Consider the following 23,674-nt stretch of genomic DNA (forward strand, 5'->3'; position numbering starts at 1 on the left):
ATCCTCAAAGTAAGACTATTCTTTATTCTCTCACACTGAAACTTCATTTCTGGTACCTGCACAATAAGAAAACAAGCTAACAGTGCTACCTCATTTCACTGCTGAATAAGCAACAGATTTGGCAGCATCCCCAGTTGGCTCATAACCCAGAAGCCTTTGCACCAGGAAGGACTGATAGGCATCAGAGCAAAGGCTTCTGGGGAACACAGCCAGCCAGTTATCAAGCCAGGATCTTTAGTGAGACAAAGTGGAGTCAGCTTCAGCCACCTAAATCAGCTATGTCCCACTGGGGTTGGGCCCACCAACATTAGAGACCATTTCATCTTCTTCATCTGCTTTCAGCCTCACTGGCACAAGAACCCATTAGAATTCTTCCTTTAAAATCGTTTCTATTCACAGGAGAGGTTTAATTGAAACCCTCCACTTTCTTCATGAACTCATCACCTCAGACACATCTAAAGAACTGAAATTTCTCCCTTTCTGTCTAAGCCTGTAAAGTTATTTTGTATTACATTTTTCTCATGTATGCTTCTCCACTCCTTTATTTCATGAATCAAATCTCTTCTCTCTCTGCCTCACTCATTTCACAAACAGCTCCCTGATCAATTCTATATTCACCTCAGGGATCAGTGCTTATCTTTAACCTGTTGACTCTGTTCTTTTAATACTTCATGGCAGAATTTGCACAGGAAGTCAAAAAAGCAAGTTGGAAGGTAATTTCAAGGATATATCTTAGTGCTGAAGAAAACAGAAAGAACTGTAAAGCTGTAGAAAAGCATAAGCCATACAGTTTGCTTACCAGAGTACCTCAAGATTAATCATTCTTAGTACAGGCACAGGCAACATCAGGTTATCTCGGCAAATTACTTAACTTTTCTGAGCTTGCTTTACTTTTGCTGTCCCTAAAATGAAGCAATTACTCCCTATACTTCAGAACTTTTATGAAGATTGGAGGGAAAAGGTATATTAATCCTCAGTAGAATGCCTGAACACTGTAAGTATTCTATAAATGGCAACCTGCTACTACTGCTGTTGTTACTGCTAATCAGGTCATTAATACACTAATATACCTGATCTAGGTACAAAACTAAATGCTTCAATCCTCCAAAAACAACAACGAGAACTAGGCCACGACTGCGCTTGTCTGACACTAATGAGATTTAGTGTCCAATACAACAACAAATGCCCTGGGTCCAAATACAACCTTAGCATTCTAAACTTCACTGAATAAGCTATAAATTGTGTCACATAGTCATTCAAGTAAATTCATATTTGTAAAATAAAATGCTTATTTATACGAAAGGTATCGAAAAGGAAAATTTATAAATAAAGAAAGCAAATTAGTGGTTGCCAGGGCCTGGGGGTGGAGCAGGGACTGACTGCAATTGGGTTCTAGGAAATTTGGGAGGTAATTGAAATGTTCTAAAACTGGATTATGGTGATGGTCATACAAGTCTATCAATGTAGTGAAAAACCTTGCATTTTACATGTATACAAGTAAATTTTATGGTATACAAATTATACTTCAATAAAGCTGTTAAAATAATCTTTCTTGTATTACATGACACATCTCAAAACAAACTACTATTTTTATTTTTATTTTGAAGCATTCCATTATCATCTCATCATCATGACTGTCAAGAATATGTCCAAGACCATTAATGTATTCCTCTACAGGCAAGCAGGGCTGTTATCATTGCTTTTACCCACAATCATATTGTTTTTGAAAAGACATCTTGAGATGCAGTATCAAGGTCATTAACAGAAAGCACTTATAAGCTAAGATTATGTTGGACGTATGATAGCTTCTTGGTCTGGACAGAAAACATTCAAGTTGGGAATGAATGGTTTTCAAATAGAAATCCATTACTAGTGAATGACTTCTATGCAAACATTTCAAGAAACAGAAAAGCTACTTTTCTTTAAATACTTTTGATGGATTGAAATCAAATCATTAAAGCAGTGGGTCTTTAAAACTTTCCTCCAGAGCAGCAATGCCACAGTCTACATATATAGTGGCTGCAAATGTTAAAATAAATGTTACGAACAACATTACTAGAATTTCACATACATGTATCTGCACAGAATAACCACTAAATATTAATACTTCCTGTCTTTTAGAGCATAGACAGCTTTCCCTTGGGATAATACAATTATTTTCATGATTTTTTTAGCATTGTTTAAACACATAGTGCTCAGTACAAACTTCATCAATCCATTCTTAAATTTTTGGTAGGCCTATAACTGCTCATTAAATAAAATAAATAACATTATTATGGAACTTCACACTTGCCTATATTCAACCCTTCTTGCCCACAGTTATCCCACACAGAAATTGTGTAGGATCCTTTCTGTCACTCAATCTTCCTCTGAGTCATACTCAGTAAAGCCAAGCTGGGTTGTGCTGGGCTCTGCTCCAGGACCTTGTCATTACTGAACTTCTTTCCATCTCAGGCTCTTCCATTTGGTTTAGATATGTACACAGCACTTTAACAACGGAAAATGGTTTAACAAAACTAATAAAAATTATGATAATAATGAGAACCTCAACAGCAACTGTTTATTGAGCCTCATACTATGTTTTGAGCACTGTGCTGAGGGATTCACAAGCATTATCTCTAATCATGATATATGTTATAATCCTCATTTATAGTAAGAACATGGAAGATTACACAGATTCAATATTACACACTTAGTTAGTAGTAAAGTAGCAATTAAATTAGAACCCATTCTCTTATCCATTGAATATGCCATGTTCTGAGCTTACCTACTGCAATTTCCATAAATGCATTGTTGAATCACAGGACTCAGTGGGTTCTCAAGGTAATCTCATGAGTACATTAATGCTCCACAGAGTATGAAGAATAGGTTGAACTAGGTCTGATGACCTACTGAGTTTACAGTACCTTTAAGAACTATTGGATTAAGGTTATATTACCTTACCTCTTTGATCATTAATTTTCTCATCTGTACAACAGTAATGATCTATCTTCCATTATTTGTTCAGATATTGTGAGGCATAAATGAAATCATACATGTATGTATTTTTTAGCCAATTAATATGTTGCAAACTCTATAATTGCATTGGAAAAATAACTTCAGATACTCACATAAGCATATGACTAGACGAGGTGAAAAGTTTTTTATAGCATTAGGTGTTCCCAGTTTCCATCCTGAAGAGCTAAAAGACAATATACAAGCAAATTCCACCTTTACTTTTTTCCTGGGTTTATTTTGATTAATGTTGAGGCAAGCACTTAGTTAAAAAGTATTTCCTTATGAGATTAATGGTCTCTACCAACTGATAATTTCAAATCTTTAAGAATTTTGGGAGAGTAAAAATTATATCTAAATTTGAAAGGATTTTCTTAGTGCGTGTTCTGGCTGTGTCTGCAAAATAAAATTAGTAAGAATCTGAAAAGATTCTCTTCTATTTCCACTAATCCCATGCTTGTATTTATTAGCAATCAGTCTATCTTATTTTTAAGATTAACCAATTTATGAGATTTTATGTTGCAGAGTTTGGGATTACAAATTTATTAGAGTTGGAGAACAAATGTGCTTCCTTGGAAAGGCATTACAAATCACAGATTATTCAAACTAGAAGGAACTTTTCATGACTGTAATCCCAAGTTGAAAAACAGAAATGCCTTCAGAGGGCAGGCCAGTAACATCAACAAGGGGTATAGGCTAGATGAAGACAGTATGGAGTGACAGGGGCCATCATGACCATTTGAGCACAGGCAATCCACAAAGGCATCCCAAAGCATCCAAATGCAATACCAAACATGTTTGGAAATTCTACTGAGCTCAGTAACACAGGTTTCCAAAGTTTAAAACTGGAAATTAAAAACTGAAGTATCTAAGGGCCAGAAACATGAAGTGGTTTTATCTTGTGCTTCACTTGACAGTATATACATATATATATATAGTAACTACAGTGTGCCATCCCATTTCTGGGCTCCAAGGATGTAACATGGAGCAACAGAGAAATTGACTTTGTTTTCATGTAACTTACCATTTTCTGGGGGAAGTATTTGTTAACCAATAACAGTCAAAATATAGAAATTCAAACTCTGATGAATATGGAAAAAATGTACACAGCACCACAAACCCAAACACTGAGAAGTGGAAGCACAATTCCAACCTAGGAATGCTGGGTCCAATGCATGTTGGAAGAAACAAGGGAGTGTCTTTTTTAGCATATTACCTACAACCACTAATTTTCACATATTCAATGCTATGTGAGTGAGAAGAAGACACATATACTATAGTTCTACCCTATATTAGTTCCTTAATAAATATTTGGTAAATGATGAACAACAACAAAAAACCTGAAAACCAATCGATAGAAACTTGTATTAATTGCTAGAATAAAGAATCAGAAAGCATTTGATACACTTTCAACAATTTTCTATTAAAGACATTAATATTTAAGGGAAAAGAGGGAAATAAGTCAGGAAGTAAACCATTGGAAAATTGAGGGAATGTTTCTTCAAAATGGAAATTTGATTCAAGAGGAACAAGCAGATGCTACTTAAAAATCTGAAACTAAAAACAAACAAAATACTCAAGTACAAGATGGGGAAAACTTTCTACGTATGAATCAGCTAGAAATGCTTTAGGTATATGTAGTTGTGTTTAATAAAAATTTGAATATAGAGGTTGGATATAGTGGATCATCCCTGTAATCCTAGCACTTTTGGAGGCCAAGGCTGGTGGATCATTTGAGCTCAGGGGTTCAAGACCAACCTGAGTAACACAGTAAGAACTCATTTCTACAAAAACTACAAAAATTAGCCAGATGTGGTGCCATGCACCTGTAATTCCAGCTATTTGGGAGGCTGAGGCAGGAGGATCACTTGAGCCTGGGAGGCGGAGGTTGCAGTGAACCAAGAGTGCACCACTACACTCTACCCTGGGCACTAGAGTGAGACCATGTCTCAAAACAAAACAAAACAAAACAAAACAACAAATCAGAAGTGAATATAGTAGCAATACAGTATTATTGAAAGAACTATCATGATACTAAGGCACACTAGTCTCTAAAAGAGAATGTACCCATGACCATCATGAGTATGGGTATACAGTATATTAAAAATTACCAAAGAGCTGTCTATATAAACGAAACAAAACTGCACGAGAGACTTCTGCTAAAAATGAGTTGATGAAACAAATAGCTAAACAACACAGCGTACAGAGAGTGAGCATGAGCTCTGGACTTACATAACCCTGCATTGCAGTACTTCAGTCCATTGTCTTGTTTTGGGCAAGTTGTCTAATTTCTCTGTGCCTCATTTTCTCCATATGAAAAATTGAGATGATAATAGTAGCTACTTTATCAGATTGCTATGAGAATTAAATGAGATCACATATATGGTATATAGTTAGACAAATATTTTAGTAGTTATCATTATAATCATCATCATCAAAAATTGATCATTAAAGACAAGGCTAAAAAGTAACAATTACTATTTCCCTTTATCAAAGATTTCTTTGGAGAAGAAATTGTTTCTAGGTCCAGAAGAAAAATGAAGAAAAAAAAAAAAAAAGTGAGCCTAGTACGAGCAAGAGAAGTTGTTAATATTATATTCTTCCTTTCATGATGATAAAGCAATGGATTAAACTACAAAAAGAAATGTTGAAATCTATTAACAGGAGTCAAGAAAGAGGGAAAAGCTGTCAGAGATGATTTAAAAACTCACTAGCAAGGGTTTGCTGAGATATTCTTTAATAACCTCTAAGACCATCTAGCAGAGAATCTTACTCTTGAAAAGACAAATAAATGTATACTTGAGCCATTTTCCATCCATCACCCTGACAATAACCCTTAGGAATCCAGAAGATGGAGCACTGCTCTATTATGATAGATGACTTACATAGTACAGGACTTCAGTGACAGCACCAAAAGATAAGACGAACCTCAGATGAGAAAGGGTCACTCAGGAAGAGTATCCTCCTCTTTGATGATCAGTGTTTTTGTTTTTACACTTCAGGATAAAGGAGCTAGTAATCTGTTTGTTCAACTTGATTCACCTGTCTGCACAACAAATTTGGAATATTCACCAAAATATTTCAATATTGGTTCTTCTGATCTCCATTTTCTAAGGGTGTGAGTTGCTTAAAACTATCGTGATTATATAATGAATAGAATATGAATTTTAATGGATACTCTTCAAATATCAGAATTTTCGGAAACAAGTTTTTATAATTATTTAAAAACACTCAAACACCCAAACACACATATACATAATGCTTCTAAGTGCCTAAATTCTCTATTTCTGGAAGTTTTTTCTCTAATTATTGTTATTGGAAAGGACATGGGCTACACTCTTTTAGCTGTTATCTATCAGAAAGAAAATACTTTTATTAAGCTGAGCATTTCCCACCAAAAGCCAAACGGAAGGGAAAATAATTATGTTAATGCCTTAAGCAAACCAACAGAAAGGCAAAGGCTAGATAAATTTATGAAGTATGTAAAAGGTGTCAAGAAGTTAAAAAAGATAATTCATTCACGGTGAGCTTATTTTATTTATTTATTTTATTTATTCCTTTCCATGAGGACAGTTTCAAAGTAACATCTATTTATTTTTATGCCATTCAGTGCTACATAAACAAGGAATCACTTAGTTCCTTTGTTTCCAATAAGAGAATATAGGTCTCCATACTAAGTAATGGTAAAACATCTGGAAAGCAGAATCAGGCAAGTTATAATTTCTCAAGTCACATTTTCCTTTTACGAAGAACAAAAAAATCTGAAGTAAAATTTTGAAGAAGAGAAAAATGACTTTTTCCTGACCAAGGCTAAAACTATTTTTAAAAATCATAGCATACTTTCTTTCACATTATTTCTAAAGCTTTTCAGATCTATAACAAGAGACACTGCTCATACAAGTGTATGATGGAGTTCACATTACATTTTTATAAAGCTAGGTATTAAATGAATGACTACAAACTTTGAGCAGTTCTTTCATTTTGCACTGTACCAAACACTATGGGGGAATAAGATTTTCCTCTAACATTCAGAACTGAAAAAAAGTTACATTAAGTACAATCCATTTGCTCAGAGAGGAACTCACTGAATTGATCTCCCAGCCAAAATAAAAACAAAAACAAAAACGAAAAAAAAAAAAACAAAAAAACACTACTCTTACTTTTCTAAGTGTCTTTGGGCATACTTTTCTAAGCTTTGATATCCTCCAAAAGTTCCAAAATAAAAGAGTAGCAATTACTGAGAATGAAGACCATGATTCACATAAAGTTCTGTACTCAACAGTGCATGCAGTGTATACTCTACGGTTCATTCCAAGGCATATTTTCTTATTTCTCTCTGCCCACTGACATAATGAGTTTTCAACACAGGCTTAGCAAAATGGTACCTGTCACTTTCAGATGTTTAATATTTCTCTGTGAAGGATATGGTGACACTCTGTCAAACCAGCACAAATCTAATCTAAGGCTATCTTCTCTGACTCGCTTTAATATAAAATGTGTTACTTAGTCACCAGTGATTTAGGTAAGGTGGGTATTAGGAAGATGGAAGTGTGGAGCTGTGCTTCCTTTTACAGCATGTTTGCCAGCCACCTGCAGGCATAGTAGCTTATGACCAACCCACCCTATTTTCCATCTGTAGCAATAACTCCAGAGGAACAAAACTTAGATTTTGCATTTTTCTTTTTTGTCCTGACCATATTTTCTTCTTTCTTTTCAGTCCAGACTTAGAAGCATTGTCAAAACCATAATTTACTGATAAAACTGGACCATTAAGATGATGTACAGTATACCCAGAAGATACATTTTTTCCTCACATTATCTCCTTATTCCTTGGCCAAGATCTGGTGAAAGCTTGATATTACCATAATACAATTGTTTCCAAAAATAGTCCAAGTATTTTGCTTAACTAGAGTGTATTTGTCATCACTGACATTCAATCCAATTAACCAAATTAAACTGACTGGCTGATACTGTAATTACTTCATGTTCAAAGAAGTACAATGTTACTTAACAGTAGGTAGAGTCTAAAAGTGAGAAAATGAAACTAAATATTACAAGGTCAATAACATTAGATCTGATGCATATTATAATCCCATAAAAATAATGTAAACTATTTACTTATGCTTTAGCTGGGCATAAAGCATAAATAAATACCTTACATTATTTTCTCTCCACCTCTATGTAGAAGTGAATTAAATTACATCTATCTTAAAGCAAATCTGTTGAAGTTTAATTTACATTTATGATCTTTAGAAAGGCAAAAGTAATTAACATTATTTTATTTTTGATTCAGGTGAAAGTAGTGTATTTTGGTAGTAAATTGTCACTAATTTCTTCTTTTTATATGAACTCCCATCCTTTCATAGGCTGGAATAAAAGACTGCAAAGACACAGATATTTTCGCAGTGTCCTACCATCAACTTCTGCCTATCATTCTGCTTCTAACCACTAAGTCATAATAATTAAACACATGCTTTTGGTCATGTTATTCATTGTTTCTAATTCCTCTTATCCCTCCCCAATTACATGCAATAACCAAATGCACTCCATGAAGCTGGATTCATAATGAAAGTGTTTACTTTACTTATGATTAACTTCCCTGCATAATTAATATCACCAATCCTCTGGGCAGCCTTATTACATCTATTCTGTTTTAACATACTATCTGTCAGCTGAATACATTTTCATATTTTAGGGGTGGGGAAAAGACAGAAAAGCTCCTTGCTGACTCCGAATCTAAGATTATTTTTATCAAAAAGTATTTGCAATCATATTAGCTATTTTCATTGCTTATATAAAGTGCTATATTAGCTGATCCTCAACTGAGAAGATAATGATTAAATTACAAATGTAAATAGGCTCCTATCAGAAACCACTGGCAACACCTTGAGGAGTTTGTAACAAGGATCTAAGGGAACAGAGGGCAGGAAAGACGCACAGAGCTGGCAATAGGGGCAGCAGTGAGATCTGACCACAGGGTTCAGGAATTCTCATTTCCCCTGGAAGTCTTCATGAGGGACACACCAAGATCTTTTATTGCAGGTGTCATCTCAGACCTCTCATCTGCCAGCAATGCCCAGATCTGTCCACTTAAACCAAGCCACCTGGAAAGGGGGCTGAAAGGTTGATGTGCTAGTTCTGCTTTCTCTGAAGTCTCCTCAGAAAGTACTCCTCAGCCTGAGCTCATGCTGTTTGCCTTAAAAGGACAAAATATCTGTAGGAAAAAAAAAAAAAAAAAACTGTAGCTGGCTGCAGAGACATCACATACCAGAAGGAGAGACGCTACAAGCCCAGGATTGCTCTTCCACGAGGCGCTCTTCATTGTTTCACCTTCAACTTAGCATTGGATAGCAGGAGCTGGGACCCAAAGAAACTATCTGGCTACAGAGGCAGCTGCCCTCAGCGAGAATTAAAAAACAAACAGACAAAAAAAAAAAAAAAAAAAATTGGGATGAACGCTGATCCTAGTGTGTGTCACATTTGAACACTGGTCAGGAACCCTGGCTGGCAGGAAAGGGGAAACATACTTACCCACTGAACAGAGCTGCTGCCACTTTTGTGTGCCGCAGATCCTTAACAGGTAACCCCAGAGATTAAAGTGACACTGACAGATTCAGACGCAAGGGGGATTGCAGAGTTGAAGCTGCCTGGCTCCACTGCAAGCCAGGGATTTGGGTTGCTCAAAAAGAAACAAAAAAGGTGCTTTCCCAAAGAACAGGAATTGAAGCAGTCTGTAACAATCAACATTGAATGGGTCATAGCAGAGGTTCTCAACCCTGGCTGAATATTATAATCACTTTAGGAGTGCAGATAATATACCTATACCTCAGGTTTACCCCAGAGCAATTAAATCATAGTCTCTGGAGGTGGTGCCCAGCAAAGATATGTTTTAAAGTTCCCTAGGTGATTGTAACATACAGCTATGTTTGAGAACCAATGGGCTAGGTAGGGAAATGATCACTTGTTTAGGAGAATAAACAAGAAGGCATCAACTAAACTGTCTACATGTATAATTTGGCAAAAAATCCAGCTATGCTTTTGCAGGCCCCTAGTGCTTAAAGGTTTTAGCCAATAGAGACATTCAACTCTTTAGATGAACATTTTATACTGGTCTTTTGTTTAATATCACACACAAAAGTACACACACCATACAAACACACACACACACACACACACACACACCCCTCGTCATCTTCCTATCAGAGTGGTTCTCAAATTTTGCTGCACTTTAAAGTTACCTGGAGACTCATTAAAAATTACTGATATGTAGCTTCCAACCCCCAGACATTCTGATTTTAATTGGTTTTTGGTACAATCTAGGAATTGGATTTTTGTGTTCCCCAGGTGATTCTAATGTGCAGGAAAGTTTGGGAACTGCCATCCTACATTATTTCTTCCACTATTCCCAGTGTCATTCTGCTTCCTATTTAACTATTGGTGAACAGATACGCCCCAGAGAACAACCTATATGTTATTCATAAAGTTTTCCTGCAACTACCTAATCCCCGTGGCCCTTTGGACAGTAAGAGGCCTAGCAGTCAAGGAGAAAAGCTCTGGAGCTCAAATGCAGGATCAACCTTGTATGACTGTGGGCAAGTTGCTTCACTTCTTTGCGCCCCAGAGTTCTTTTTATCATGCTGTGAAATGGGGATAATCCGGAATCTTCCTCACAGGGTTGTGTGCATCCTAAAAAATAGATGATCAGGCTGGGTGCGGTGGCTTACATATGTATTCCCAGCACTTTCTTTGGAGGCCCAGATGCTGGAGAATCATTTGAGGCCAGAAGTTCAAGACCAGGCTGTGCAACTGAGATCCTGTCTCCATAGAAAATTTAAAAAATTATCCAGGTGTGGTGTTATGTGCCTATAATCTTAGCTACTCTGGAGGCTGAGGTGAGAGGATCACTTGAGCCCAGGAGTTTGAAGCTGCAGTGAGCTACTGTTGTGTCACTGCACTCCAGCCTAGGCAGTAAGACAAAGAACCTGTCTCAATCAATCAATCAATGAATCATTCAGTCAATGAAAGAGGCAATCTGTATAAAGCACAAGAGCAGTGCCTGGCACAGAGTTAGTGCTCCATAAATGTTACCCAATCTGATGATGACGAGTAGTGTGATTCTTGACCCTTTTTATCCAGAAACAGGAGGCACTGAGTTGTTGCTCTTATTCTTGTCCTCTGCACTGTGGGCTGCACAAATACCACCAAGTCCTCACTGATGTCAGATTAAGGAGTATTTCAAAGGGACAATACAATGCATTCAAAACAAGCACTGGTCTAAAGGGAAACTATCTTCAGTATACCTCCCTAAGAAGACAAGCCTTCGATATACTCCAATTTGCATGTCTCTTCTCTACGGCAGTCTTCATCCATAAAGTACTATCTTACTTGCAAGTTCTTTTTCAGTCTTGTCACCTGTTTACTTGCACACAAAGCCTATCACTATTTTCCAGCTTCCTTGCAAATATGGCATAGCTTTACCAATACCCATCTCATTTTGCCCTTTCTTATCCCTTCAATATGCATTTCTTCTTCTCACTCTACTCTCCAGCTTTTTTCATTGCTTATAAAATTCACGCTTAAAATACAGGCAGCCTCCAGAAGCTGAAAAAAAACAAGGTATGGAGTCTCCTATAGAGCCCCCAGAAGGAATGCTTATATGAATTTTATAAGCAATAAAAAAAAGCTGGAGAGTAGTATGCTTATAAAATTCATTCAGAAATAAGACACTTTTGAGAGTGTACTATTAGTTCCATCTTGTGTTAAACATCTGTTTTGTGTAGCTGAAGTGTTGTGCTATTGTTTATATTTACATGACAGTTTTGGAGGGAGAACATTCCTCTGCTCTTACAAACAAAATTATACTTACAGAGTTCAAACAGGTTGCACGCACTGAACTTCTCAGCAAATAAATGTTAAGGAGATGCTGAGGAACACAGTCGTTACAGAAGATGGTGAGAGGGAAGCAGAACCGGTGTCAGAACAGAGTGCGAGGAAGCAGAGAAGGGCTGCCGGGGAAGGGGTGGCAAACAGTACCAGCTCAACAATTCAGATTAGGATTCAAAATGCCAAGGATGTGATTGCATAATAAGCTGTTGAGCATACTGGTAAATGCTGCTCTCAGCATGTGCTTATTTATCACATTGTCTTGCGTTCTCTGAGTTTGAAAGGTTCAAGTTAGAGGATCTGGAATGCTAGCAACAGACCCAGTCTCTTGGGATGGGCGGCAACACCTATGGTAGAGATGGCAGAAAGAGCAGCATCCTAGAGTTCGAATATGGTTGCTAGGATACCATGGAGACCCTCCACTGCTAGGCAGACAGAAAAAAAAATGTGTCCATATGCCTTATAACCTGCAAACAGCAACAATAGAAACATCATCTGTGTTCTTCTACCCTTTCCCATTAGGAATCCAAAGAACAAGTATCAGGAGCTTGGAAATGTGGCCCAGTAGAGCAAGGAAGCTGGTCATTTATATTCTCAGGCAGTTTCTAGAGCCATTCTATTTAAGGGCTTACCAGTATCTTCATTATAAGATCCATTTTGGGGGCACGCAACTTGACTGTGCTTCAAAATGCCCTAATAGGGTTTTAGCCCCCTGGTCTCATACATTTTTATAAATGCTTCCAGGACTTCAATTCTACTGCATAAACTATAATGTCAAATTAACAAACAACCTTAAATTGGAAACTCTATTAGAATAACATTAGGTTGGAATTTAACTCCTCTACAAAAACAAGAAAGATGACTTTCAAAAAAACAACTTCAGGTTCAATTCTCATGATGTTCAGTTTGCCTAGGTATGTGAGGAATCTGCAGTGCTAGTCTGTGGCATGAAATTCGATTATTTTCAATGGGAACATTTGGAAGTGAGTGGAAAAAGGAACTTGGAACTGGTTTCTTTAAGACTTCTAATCATTTGCTGTTTGCTTAAATTAACTACTCTTACCTAGTTGGTATAGTTATGACTATCAACAGGACTGTGATGGTGGGGGTTAGAAAGCTGCACTAATATTCTGGCATTCAGAACTGTATTAGTGGGTAACTATTAGTCCTTGGTGTAAAACATACACACACACACACGCACACACAGACACACACACACACAAATGAGCCTTAGCTATTCTAAAACCCAGAAGAATGCCCTCTCACCTACTTTATCAAATCATAGAAACTGAGATTCTCCTTCTCACTGGCCTAAACTTGCTTTTCCACAGTTCCCACTATAGGACTTTAACACAGCCACCAGTTGCTGCCAATTCCCAGAGAGGCCCTGCTTTCTTTTTCTGTCCTGTCACTTTGCTAATGGCTTGTAATATGTTTCCCCAATCCCTATCTCAATCCCTCCCTCTTTCCTCTCATTTCCACTCACCTAAATCACAGTTATTTAACCCTTCTACTTCCACATGAGTCTCTGACACCATAAAACTAAACAGGCTTGATTGTATTTTGCCAACTGTCTTAGTTATCTCCCCTGTGACTTCCCTTACTCTATCTACTTTCTAGAATATTTACTTGCGTAGTATTGTTAACCCCTTGTTCACTCCTGGATGGTAGGACCTATGTAGCTCTTACCTCTAATGCCTTACAATATTTTGCACGTCACAGGCAATCCCATAGAAGTATTGAACTGAGCTGCAGAGCACTTTTGGAATTAAATTTCTACCTTTCAAGACATGGTATGTTTTTATATTATGCCATCTATGATTACACTAGAATTCTAGAATTCTCTCAACTTCCAACAGAATTTAATATACAGTTTTTAGGAACATTTTGTTTTTCTTGAGATATATTAGTATAAAGCCTAAAAGATCAAATAATCTCTTAAAATTAATGCCTCCCTAAAAATAAAAATAAATATTTTTATCCTCAACTCCTCCAAAGTACTTCAGGTGTGGTGGCTCACACCTGTAATCTCAGCACTTTGGGAGGAGCAGGTGGGCTGATAACCTGAGTTCAGGAGTTCAAGACCAGCCTGGCCAAAATGGTGAAACCCCATCTCTACTAAAAAAACAAACAAACAAACAAAATACAAAATTAGCCAGGCATGGTGGCATGTGCCTGTAATCCCAGCCACTCAGGAGGCTGAGGTGGGAGAGTTGCTTGAACCCGGGAGGTGGAGGTTGCAGTGAGCCGAGATTGTGCCACTGCACTCCAGTCTGGGTGACAGAGCGAGACTCCGTCTCAACAACAACAACAAAGAAAAAAAAAAGGAAACAAAATAGAACATGTCACAATTCTCTGAAATTCAGCTACCTCTGGAGTGAAAGCAACAGCTTACAAAAATACAAAGAAACTAACAACTTTTAGGAACTCAAGTCTATCTAATCCAACTGAAATGACTGAAACCCTGTGACATTAAAATGGAAAGGATTTGGGAATATTTTCAAAAGATAAGGGGTTTAGATCAAAATTTCAGGGACTGAATGTTCCAACATGATATAGAATCAATTTCAGGAATGAAACTTCATGAAATAAAATTACTTAAGTCCATAAGAACTATTCTATATAGGCAATCAACAAGCTATCTGATCTCATATAATGAATGCTTAGGTTTTGTTTTTTCATTTTAAGGGTTTATTTGCACAATTTATTTCCAAATATAGTTTAGTAGTTTTACATTCTCAAAGAGTTATTTGGTAGCAGTGGAATATAGATTCCAATTTGCTACATCAGTTCTTTGCTTCACATAAGTACTGTATACAGATTGTGAAAGAGATCAATAAAAACACTCCTCCTACCTCATAGTTATAGCAGGAGTGTCCTGTCTGTGTGCTGGAATCTGACAGAACTTTCCCTCCAATTCCCACATTACAAGAAAAATTCCAAACCAAAAATGTTAAGATGATTCAAGTTATTAAGTTAATTTATATTTTATACTATTTTTAAACAACCAAATTTACCAAGAAAACAGAACTAAAGAAAAAAAATTATAATCCTCAGAAGGCAACCTCAGTAAGCAAAAACTAAACATATATATTTGCATATATGAGATAAATGAACAGAACATTAGTGGGGCAGTTACCTACATCTAAAAAAAAAAAACAAAAAACAAAAAACAAAAAAAAAACAGAATAAAAAACTAGCTAGCATGAATGTGAGCTGGAAATTAATGTGTCTATTTAGATACTTTCATTTTAACTTGAACTCACAATAATCTATATATGTGTTTAAGAAAGATGGCTACGTTTAAGATGTAGTAAAGATGAAATATAAAGACACAAACACTTGTTGCCAGTAAGTCTGTGTAATCAAATTATTCATAGTGAAATACATTGAAATGCAAACAAGTCTTCTTTGGTTTGGCAGGTTTTCTTAACTCTTTGTGGAGCTACCTTGTACAACCATTCAAATAACATAAGATTTATTCATTTTGAATACAATGTACTTCTATTTTGCCTAAGAAAGGTACACTTTCTACTACTCAAGCCAATTTTTTTTCTAGTTTTCTTTATGTAAGTGTGAAAAAAGAACAGATGTTTTTCCAAAATTATTTAAGCTTGGAAGGCATTCTATCATTTTCCTCAATAAAATATTTCAGAGTCACCCAAAGCATCATGGCAATATCTTAAGAGCTGAGTCCTTTAAAATACAAGTTATTAGTAAGAAATCAGTGTCAGGACACACAGCATTGTTTGATAGATAAAATTTGTAATATAATGGGACGCTGTAAATCATTTGCCACACCAGCTTTATTTTCCACTCTGGACCTTTTCTGTGTGTTAGTTTTTCAATCTAGTTATTCTACAAGCCATGTACAAAGAGGCTTTTAAACTTATCACATTGTATAGCTCATTCCCTACTGCCTAGAATCTTGTAAATCTCTGATGGAATGTTTAACTGGAGTTATCAGCTGGCTTGAACATGCTTCACTATGAAACCTATTAAAATGGTCTTTTTGTAAAAGCAGAGTTTGCTCTGTGTCACTCAAAAGTCCTGCAGATATGAAAATGAGATCCTATGGAATGTTTAAAGATGCAGAGAGCTGTCTTTGAGTTATTTTTTCATTATGCAAAACTTGGCCCAGGAGAGATGGTCCTGTACCTCGTTAGCTAAAACAGTCAGGCATGTCAGGACTGCAAATTAATTTACCAGAGAAAGCTGAAGTTTATTCAGATCACTCAGGGTTCTAAGGCAGACCTAAGTCTGCTGAACTATTAGGGCAATTTGGTGAGGTCAGAATCTCAGAAATGTTTATCCTTATTGTCTCTTTCCGCCTCCCTCGCAGAATACAACTCATCCCTAAACTTAGCCTGCAAGAACAGCAAATGTTCCATGGGAATCAACATGTATAGGTACAACTCTAAGTTTTCAAAAGTAATAATTGGTACACACTGTGATTCCCTCCAAAAAATATCCAATAAATACAAGTAGAGATAATCGAGTATTTACTTTCTCCTTATATTAACTTGTTGTGTTTATGAAGTGGAGGGTTTCGATGGACCTTGTATTATTATGTAACACGTGCCATCCAGCCAATGTGATGTCGTTAGTAGTAGAGTAAGCAGTAACATCCTTGGTTTTATCAATTATGTTATTATCTATTAATTTAAAATGCCGTTCTTTTGGGTGCTCTCCCACATTCTCTGTTAACCTCATGTTCCTGTAGCTTTACTCTCTATACGAACTCTGACTTGAGTGTTGTATAACAAGTTTCATTAAATTTTTTCCATCCAAGTTATGAAGCCCACTAACATCAGAATTGCACAGTTCTCTCAAAGGCTAGAACAATGCCACAGTGGTTGCATTAGAAGCCAAGAGTAAGGCAAACAATGGGTCCACGTTTTAAGTAAGATAAGTGTGCTTATCTGTATCTAACCCTGGAAACAAGCAACCACGTCTTGGGAGATGGAGATGCTCCATTAGTAACATTATGCACGTTCCTTAAGGAAAACAAGCAATCTTCTGCCTCATATATTATGAAAAAATATTTCTTCAAAATAAACAGACTAGTCTTCCATTTATGGATTGTAAATGTCATCCAATTCAGGAAATCAAAAATTCTTCCTTTTTCTATGTGTATTTGCTTATGTTTCACACTTTGATGATGACAAGAACGTCAGGTTTGAAGGGTATCAGCGTGAAGCGCCAGCAGGTAGAGAAATCCGGGAGAGCCACAAAAGCATAGAAAGTATGGGTGATATCAGACGCATTTCATTTCAAGTCTGATGAGCCTGCATTTAGGATTTTCCAGCTGGGCTGGTTTGCCAGGGCTTTTGGGAGACAGGGGGGCTTTTTATTTCTTCTCTCACACTCACACACAAGGTCGGACACACACCTGGGACACATTCAAACTCTACGTACACTAGGTGGCTTATACGAATGTATATGTATATTTAAAAATAATACCTTGACATCTGACAAAGACACGAAGGCAACGTATGTGCAGTGAGTCTGGCTCTGAGAAACGTGCACAGCCCCGCAAGAAGTGCCCGTTAAAATGAAACATTTCTGAGGATGAGGACAGACATGGCAAGCGGGAGGGGCGGGGGCCGACAGACAATACAGAGACCCGCAGCTCCCCACCGCCAGGGCGCCACATGGACCCGGCGCGTCACCCCTGCTTACTGTGGGCTCTTGGGGTAGAAGGGCAGGGTCACATGGCTGAGATCCTGGATGTCGAAGGCGGTGGGCTCGGCGGAGATCGCCTGCCGCTTGGTGCGCGGCTCGCCCTGCAAGGTGCTCGCGCTCTGCTTCTGCGCCTGCTGGGTGGCTGGTCGGATCACCGAGCGGTACTTGTCCAGCTCGTTCTGCAGCTTCTGGATCAGTTCGTCCTTCTGATCCAACTCCAGCTCCAGCTCGTCGATGAGAGCATCCCGCTGCCTCAGCTCCTCGATCTTCTCCTGGAGCGCATACTGTAAATCCCGCAAGGTGCCCATGCTCCTCCGGGCTGCCGGGGGCTCCTTCCTGCCGCTGCTCCGCGTCTTGGGGCTTCCTCCCCTCTCCGATCAACTTTCCCCAAAGTCGCCGCTGCCTCCCGAGTGCCAAAGCTTCCTACTTGAGACCAAAGCCAGCCCTGGCTTCTGAGCATGCCCAGTCCGCCGGCTTCAGCCACCCAGAGTTTCAGTGCAGATTCCACTTCTCTGGGCTGGCTGTGAGGCTCAGAGTGCGGAGAGCAAACCAGCAGGTCCAACCCGGGATTAAACCTGAGACGCGGTGGGCGCCGCGGCACGGGGTAGAAGAGCGGGGAGGCGCGGTGGCGGCGGAGCGGGAGGAGGGGACGTGAATGGGGGCGCCAAGGCAGCGGCTGGGCTCTCAGGGTCCCTCGCGCCGGGCGCCCAAGGAAGCTTGCGGGGCTTGCGGGGAGCCTGACAAGCCTCCGAGGCGCGCCGGGGGTGTGCGGGCGGAGCGAGGAGGGAGCTCTACTTCGGGGGTGGGGAGGTGGGAGGGAGGGGACAGGGAGGACCCCGGGCAAACTCCGGAGGCCTCAGCTGACTCCAGAGTCGACCAGCCTGGAGAATGTTGGGCTACGATCTTAGCGACGTACGAGGCATAGGGGACTCTGTATCATCAAAGCTCTGAGTTCTGGAGGTATTTTGACGGCCGGCCTCACTAAGGAAAGCTCCCGAGCGGTGTGGCCGAGCTGTCGCTTCTCCCACACCACCTTTTCCACCCGGAGCGCCTCACACAGGTGGCTAATGCTTGCAAAGAAACTTGCCTTTCAGGAGCTGCGAGCGAGTCGGCGCCCGCGAGGAATTTCCCCTTTCAGCCTACTACCTTTGGGAAAGCTTTGTGGGGTAGGGGGTGGGGGTTCTGATTTTATCCCCTCGAGGCGTTGCTACTCTTTACCTGCTCCAGATAGTTACTCTCCTTTCTGCCCCTTCCAAATTCTGATCAGGGAACTCTTTTAGGGCAAAGGCCAAAAACGGATTTGGGCCCTAGCAGGCCATTCAGCTTCCCCATGAGCCCTCCGCCTTGAGCTGGTGCCTGGGAATCGTTCTCTGATGGGCCTTGCTTCTTCCATTGGCTGAATTTGGCGGGGAGAGGGTAGGGGTTAAAAATCATTCCCGAGCTCCAAAAAGTTCATCTTGAAACTGAACCATACCTTTGAAAATATTACTTTCCTCACAATCAAGCTGTTAGGAATGCGTATTTCCACTTGAATGGTCCGGAAGGCATCCTGACACAAACTTTAAAGAAGGGGGAAAATCGTGAAGGCGCCAGGGAGACTACGCAGGCTGCAGTGAATTGTACACTATACTGCAGTCACCCCCACCTCTACCCACTCCCATCCCCATCCCCGCCCACTCAATATTCCCCAAAATGATCACAATTAGGTAACTTCCTTTCTATCCAAGTATTACTCTCCCATCATGGGAACACATGTATAGAATCTTTAAATATTTGCCTAATACGTACCTAAATTCCTAATATTTGCTTAAGACATTAACAACTCATCCAATTTTATAGCATCTTTATTGGCAGACTTTTGATTACTATTCTTGGGCACTCAATATTATAATCCTCAATGCTCTATTTGGTCATTCCTTAACACTAAAACAAAGTGGATAGAAAATAAAATTGAATTGCAATGCAATTCTAAAGTTAACAAAGAATAGTATCAAAATAACTTGCACACGGTTGCTTTTGAATACACAATTTTTTGTATATAAGCTAGAGACAGAGGAAGGGAGGAAAAGAGGGAAGGAGGTCAAGGTATGTTAACAAGCTTGTTCATTTAAAGTGTGGTTGTTTGTAATTACAGGACTAAATGACAAAATATATGCAGTCCTAAATATTCTTTTATGTAGATGATTATCTAATAATTCTCTTAATGCAGATTACACAAGACACTTCATTTTTCTGCTTTCCAACACAGACTTTCAGAAGTGCATTTATTTCTAAATGTGATATATAAAATGGATCATTCTCAAAACATTTTCTTTTGCAATGAAGAAATGAGCAACTTACAAATATTGAAAATAATAATAGCTCTGAATTATTGTTGTTTTAATTAAAAGTAAACCAAGCAGAAGTACTGTGACTTTGTATAACTCACTGTATTCTAAAAAAACTTCCATGAAAATTTCCTTCTTCTGGGCAAAAGGCCAAATTCTTCTTTAACCTGTGGGAATTCTTTGTTTCCATGGGAAAATGTTTGATACAAAATGACTTTTTCCTATAGATCTATTATTGAGGTTCATGAAGCCATGAGTTTATGTCTAAAAATATATCAGATACAATGCATACAGGACATAATTAGACAACTGCTAAGTTGGGTTCAGAATTCCAGGATTTTCTCTTCCTTTTTTTCCATTTTTAGTTTTTCTTTTCTTTTCTTTTTTCTGTGACAGAGTTTTGCTCTTGTCACCCAGGCTGAAGTGCCGTGGCACAATCTCAGCTCACTGCAACCTCCGCCTCCTGGATTCAAGTGATTCTCCTGCCTCAGCCTCCAGAGTAGCTGGGACTACAGGCACCTGCCACCATGCCGGCTAGTTTTTGTATTTTCAGTAGATACGGGGTGTTACCATGTTGGCCAGGATGTTCTTGATCTCTTATCTCATGATCTGCCCGCGTTGGCCTCCCAAAATGCTGGGATTGCAGACATGAGCCACTGTGCCCAGCCATCTCTTTCATTTTTAAAGTGAAAACAAATATTTTAAGTAAGTTTTTCATTGATGCTTTAGAGTTTATTTAGGGTTTAAATGGGGTCGCTTAATGTTTTTGAGCAGCACAAAATAGAGAAGATTCTTCCTCATTTGTAGAAAGTCTGTCTACATGTACAAAGGAAAATAAAAACTAAAACACTTTCCCAAAAATGAAAAATAAGACTTCAACCAAAAATATGTAGGCATTTTGGAAAAAAGTGAGTTTTTTTTTACACTAAAATATGTAAATATTTTTTCACTATTTTAGCTGGCATATCTACATGCAATTATAGGATGTATACACATTACATTTTCATTTTCAATGTACATCTCATGATGTAAAATCTGTTCCAGGATGAATCTGATATTGACAGTCAGGAATCTGTTATAACAAACACAAAGAGAGTAAACAGCTGAAAAGACATGACTTTTACAATTGACTTTAAAAGGTGTTCAAGGAATAGCATCTAGTTATGTCAGGCTGTGTTATTTTTTAAAATTTATTTTCCCTTAAATGCTTTATAATTTCATATGCAAAATCCAGGATTCTCGCCTTTTCTCTTTCATTTTTAAAGTAAAAATAAATATTTTAGGTATGTTTTTCAATGATGTTTTTGGCCAGCTGTTTAGATCTTGAGCGATCAGGTTTCCATCTCAACCTTTTGAGTGTTTCCAATATTTTCTTAAACATCTTCTGCGTTGTACTTAGTAAATGCTGGAAATAAACCTTATGTGAAAAATCAAAGTCCTGCAATTACGTCTTAGCAGACAAATTATCTTTACTATGTGTCATATAGTAAACTTAACTGGCTAAATTACAAGATCAAAGATCAGGCACAAGTCTACTTTCTGCTAATTAGGAAGTGTCTACCTCAAATTCCTTCAGGGGTAGAGTAGAGGAGAATGGCTTGATCTGAGCCCTGCCCCACTGCCTATCTGAGATGAAGCTTTGACATTAGATGCTGACAGTTAGAACAATGGAATTTTGAAGGAACTGAATTCATACTCTAGAATTCCATAATCAACTCACAACCTGCTTTTCAGCAGTCTTCCTTTTTCATAACTTTAATAAAAGCAAAGTTCTACTGGTAGCCAGACCAAACTGAGGCCTGTTAAACTCTAATATGCTCTTCACTCTTGCACCCAACCCTCATAATTGAGAATAAAAACTGACATGTCTTCCTTAAGGGACCCTCAGAATCATTTAATGAGCTATTCCAATAAAGTATCTTTATTATAATACTGGCTATTCAAAAGTAAATCTGTAGAATTTATCATCCTTCACTAAAAACATTATTAGCCCAAAAGAACTGTGCTAATTTTATCCACTTGTCCATTCCACTGATACTGTATTTCCTGGAAGAATCTTAAGTTTTGAAATTTTCTTCTGCCATGTCATGTGTGTATCTTGAATGGGAAAAAATAAACAAACAAAAATATAGCTGAGCCTTTTAGGTGATAGAAGCTACCTCTTGCAGAAGATTGCTCAAAGTAACAAGTCCTCCTAAGAATCTAGATTTTAAAGCTACTATTACTGGCAGACATAATGGTTTGTTCTAAGTTGCTAATCATAATCAAGATCACAAAAAATAACTAACTGCCTTGACTTCCTATATGTATTGTTCATATAACCCTATAAGTTGAATATTATTAATATTCTATTAACATTAGAGAAAATGAAGGCACAGAATCATTCACTTAATCAATGGCAAAGTCTGGCTTCATATCCAGACTAGGTGATGTAGAGCTGAAGTCCCTACCCCTCATTACTTTCTGTAGAACTTATAAGTGTTGCTACTGTCCTATTCTGTATCCAGAGAGAGAAGAGTGTCCTTAACATCAACTTGCTTGACTTAGGGGTCAGGGAGGTGAAGAGGACAAATTTTTAAAATCCTGAAAGATCAGCAGCAAGGTTTTCAAAAAGTTCCTTTTCCCAAAACTGTCTTTATTTCAACAAGATTACATTCTGGTTCAGGGTACAGTAACTTGAACCCATTTGCCAGAGATTGTACTAATCCTAAAATTGCTTGAAATTGTCCTGTCTTTAAAACTAAAAGTTCTAAGTATCTTCCAGTCTCAGGCAAACCAAGAGAGTTGGTCACCCTATTTAATTCAAAATATCTGAGCCTCTCTAGTTTATAAATATTTTCAAATTTTGCTTTCCACATTACTGATAGAAAAGTAAAACCAAGGAATATCTATAATGATAATACCTATTATTTTAGGCACATTACAAACCCACTTATACATTACTTTGTGTGAATATGTTTTAGGAAAGCAATCATCCTATTGCAGTGAATAATAATGCACAACCGGAATTGTCTTTGGACTATAAAGGGGGATGAGTCAGACAATAGAATTTTAATTACACTTTGATAAATTAGACAATAATTCAAGGATCCCTTTTTGCTTTATTGTTTTAACAGAAACTGGAACTTACATTGATTCCCTACTAAGTACAGTGACTCAAGTACCAGCTATTTTATTAATTCCTGTAGAACTAGTTTTATAATTGTGTTTAGTGGATAGATTTGGCCATAAGGAATATATATTTACATGGATATAAGTAAAAATCAAAATAGTTTGGCTGTTTTCAAGGTATAGTATTTCAAATGGTAAGTTCTGCATGGAAAAGAAAAGAAAATAAACCATTAATGATGAAAAACTTACTGCAGAGACTTGGAAACTAATAGAGCACTGTACCATAATTGCTAATGTACTTAGCATTTAATACCGAATTAGTGTCACGCTTAATATTAGGTGAAATGAATTTTTATAGTCCCCTTCTTAAGATGACGGGAAGTTATTATTGGGCCTCAGGCTAAACTAGTTCTCATGAAAACTCATGAACTGTCTAACAAAATGAACATTTATTTGTACTCTTTAGTCAGCTGCTCATTTCCAATAGCCAAAAGAAAAAAAATCAAGAAGAAAAATATTAGGCTTTTTGTATTTTGAAATAAGCGTAAAATTTTTAAATGGATAAAATAGAATCTAAAATGCTTTATTCACAAGACACCATTTTACTGCATCTGAAGCTTAATGTATATGTACATGAAGCTTAATGTATATGTACATGCAACATATCTACCTGT

General features: G+C 37.8%; 1 protein-coding gene across 2 annotated transcripts in view; it reads right to left on the reverse strand.

The window, feature by feature from the left end:
* PRKG1 (protein kinase cGMP-dependent 1) overlaps positions 1-23,674 on the reverse strand; it is a 1,334,297-nt gene that overhangs the window by 1,226,433 nt on the left and 84,190 nt on the right. Inside the window, exon 1 of one of the 2 annotated variants that reach the window (XM_073019148.1) lies at positions 17,560-18,306. The exons of the other annotated variant lie outside the window; for it this stretch is intronic. Coding sequence (XP_072875249.1) covers positions 17,560-17,870 — 311 coding nt within the window. The 5' untranslated portion in view covers positions 17,871-18,306. Of the gene's footprint in view, positions 1-17,559; positions 18,307-23,674 lie in introns of those variants that run through there. 2 annotated transcript variants of the gene reach the window in all.

Source organism: Chlorocebus sabaeus, chromosome 9, assembly GCF_047675955.1.
Source record: "Chlorocebus sabaeus isolate Y175 chromosome 9, mChlSab1.0.hap1, whole genome shotgun sequence".
Lineage (NCBI taxonomy): Eukaryota > Metazoa > Chordata > Mammalia > Primates > Cercopithecidae > Chlorocebus > Chlorocebus sabaeus.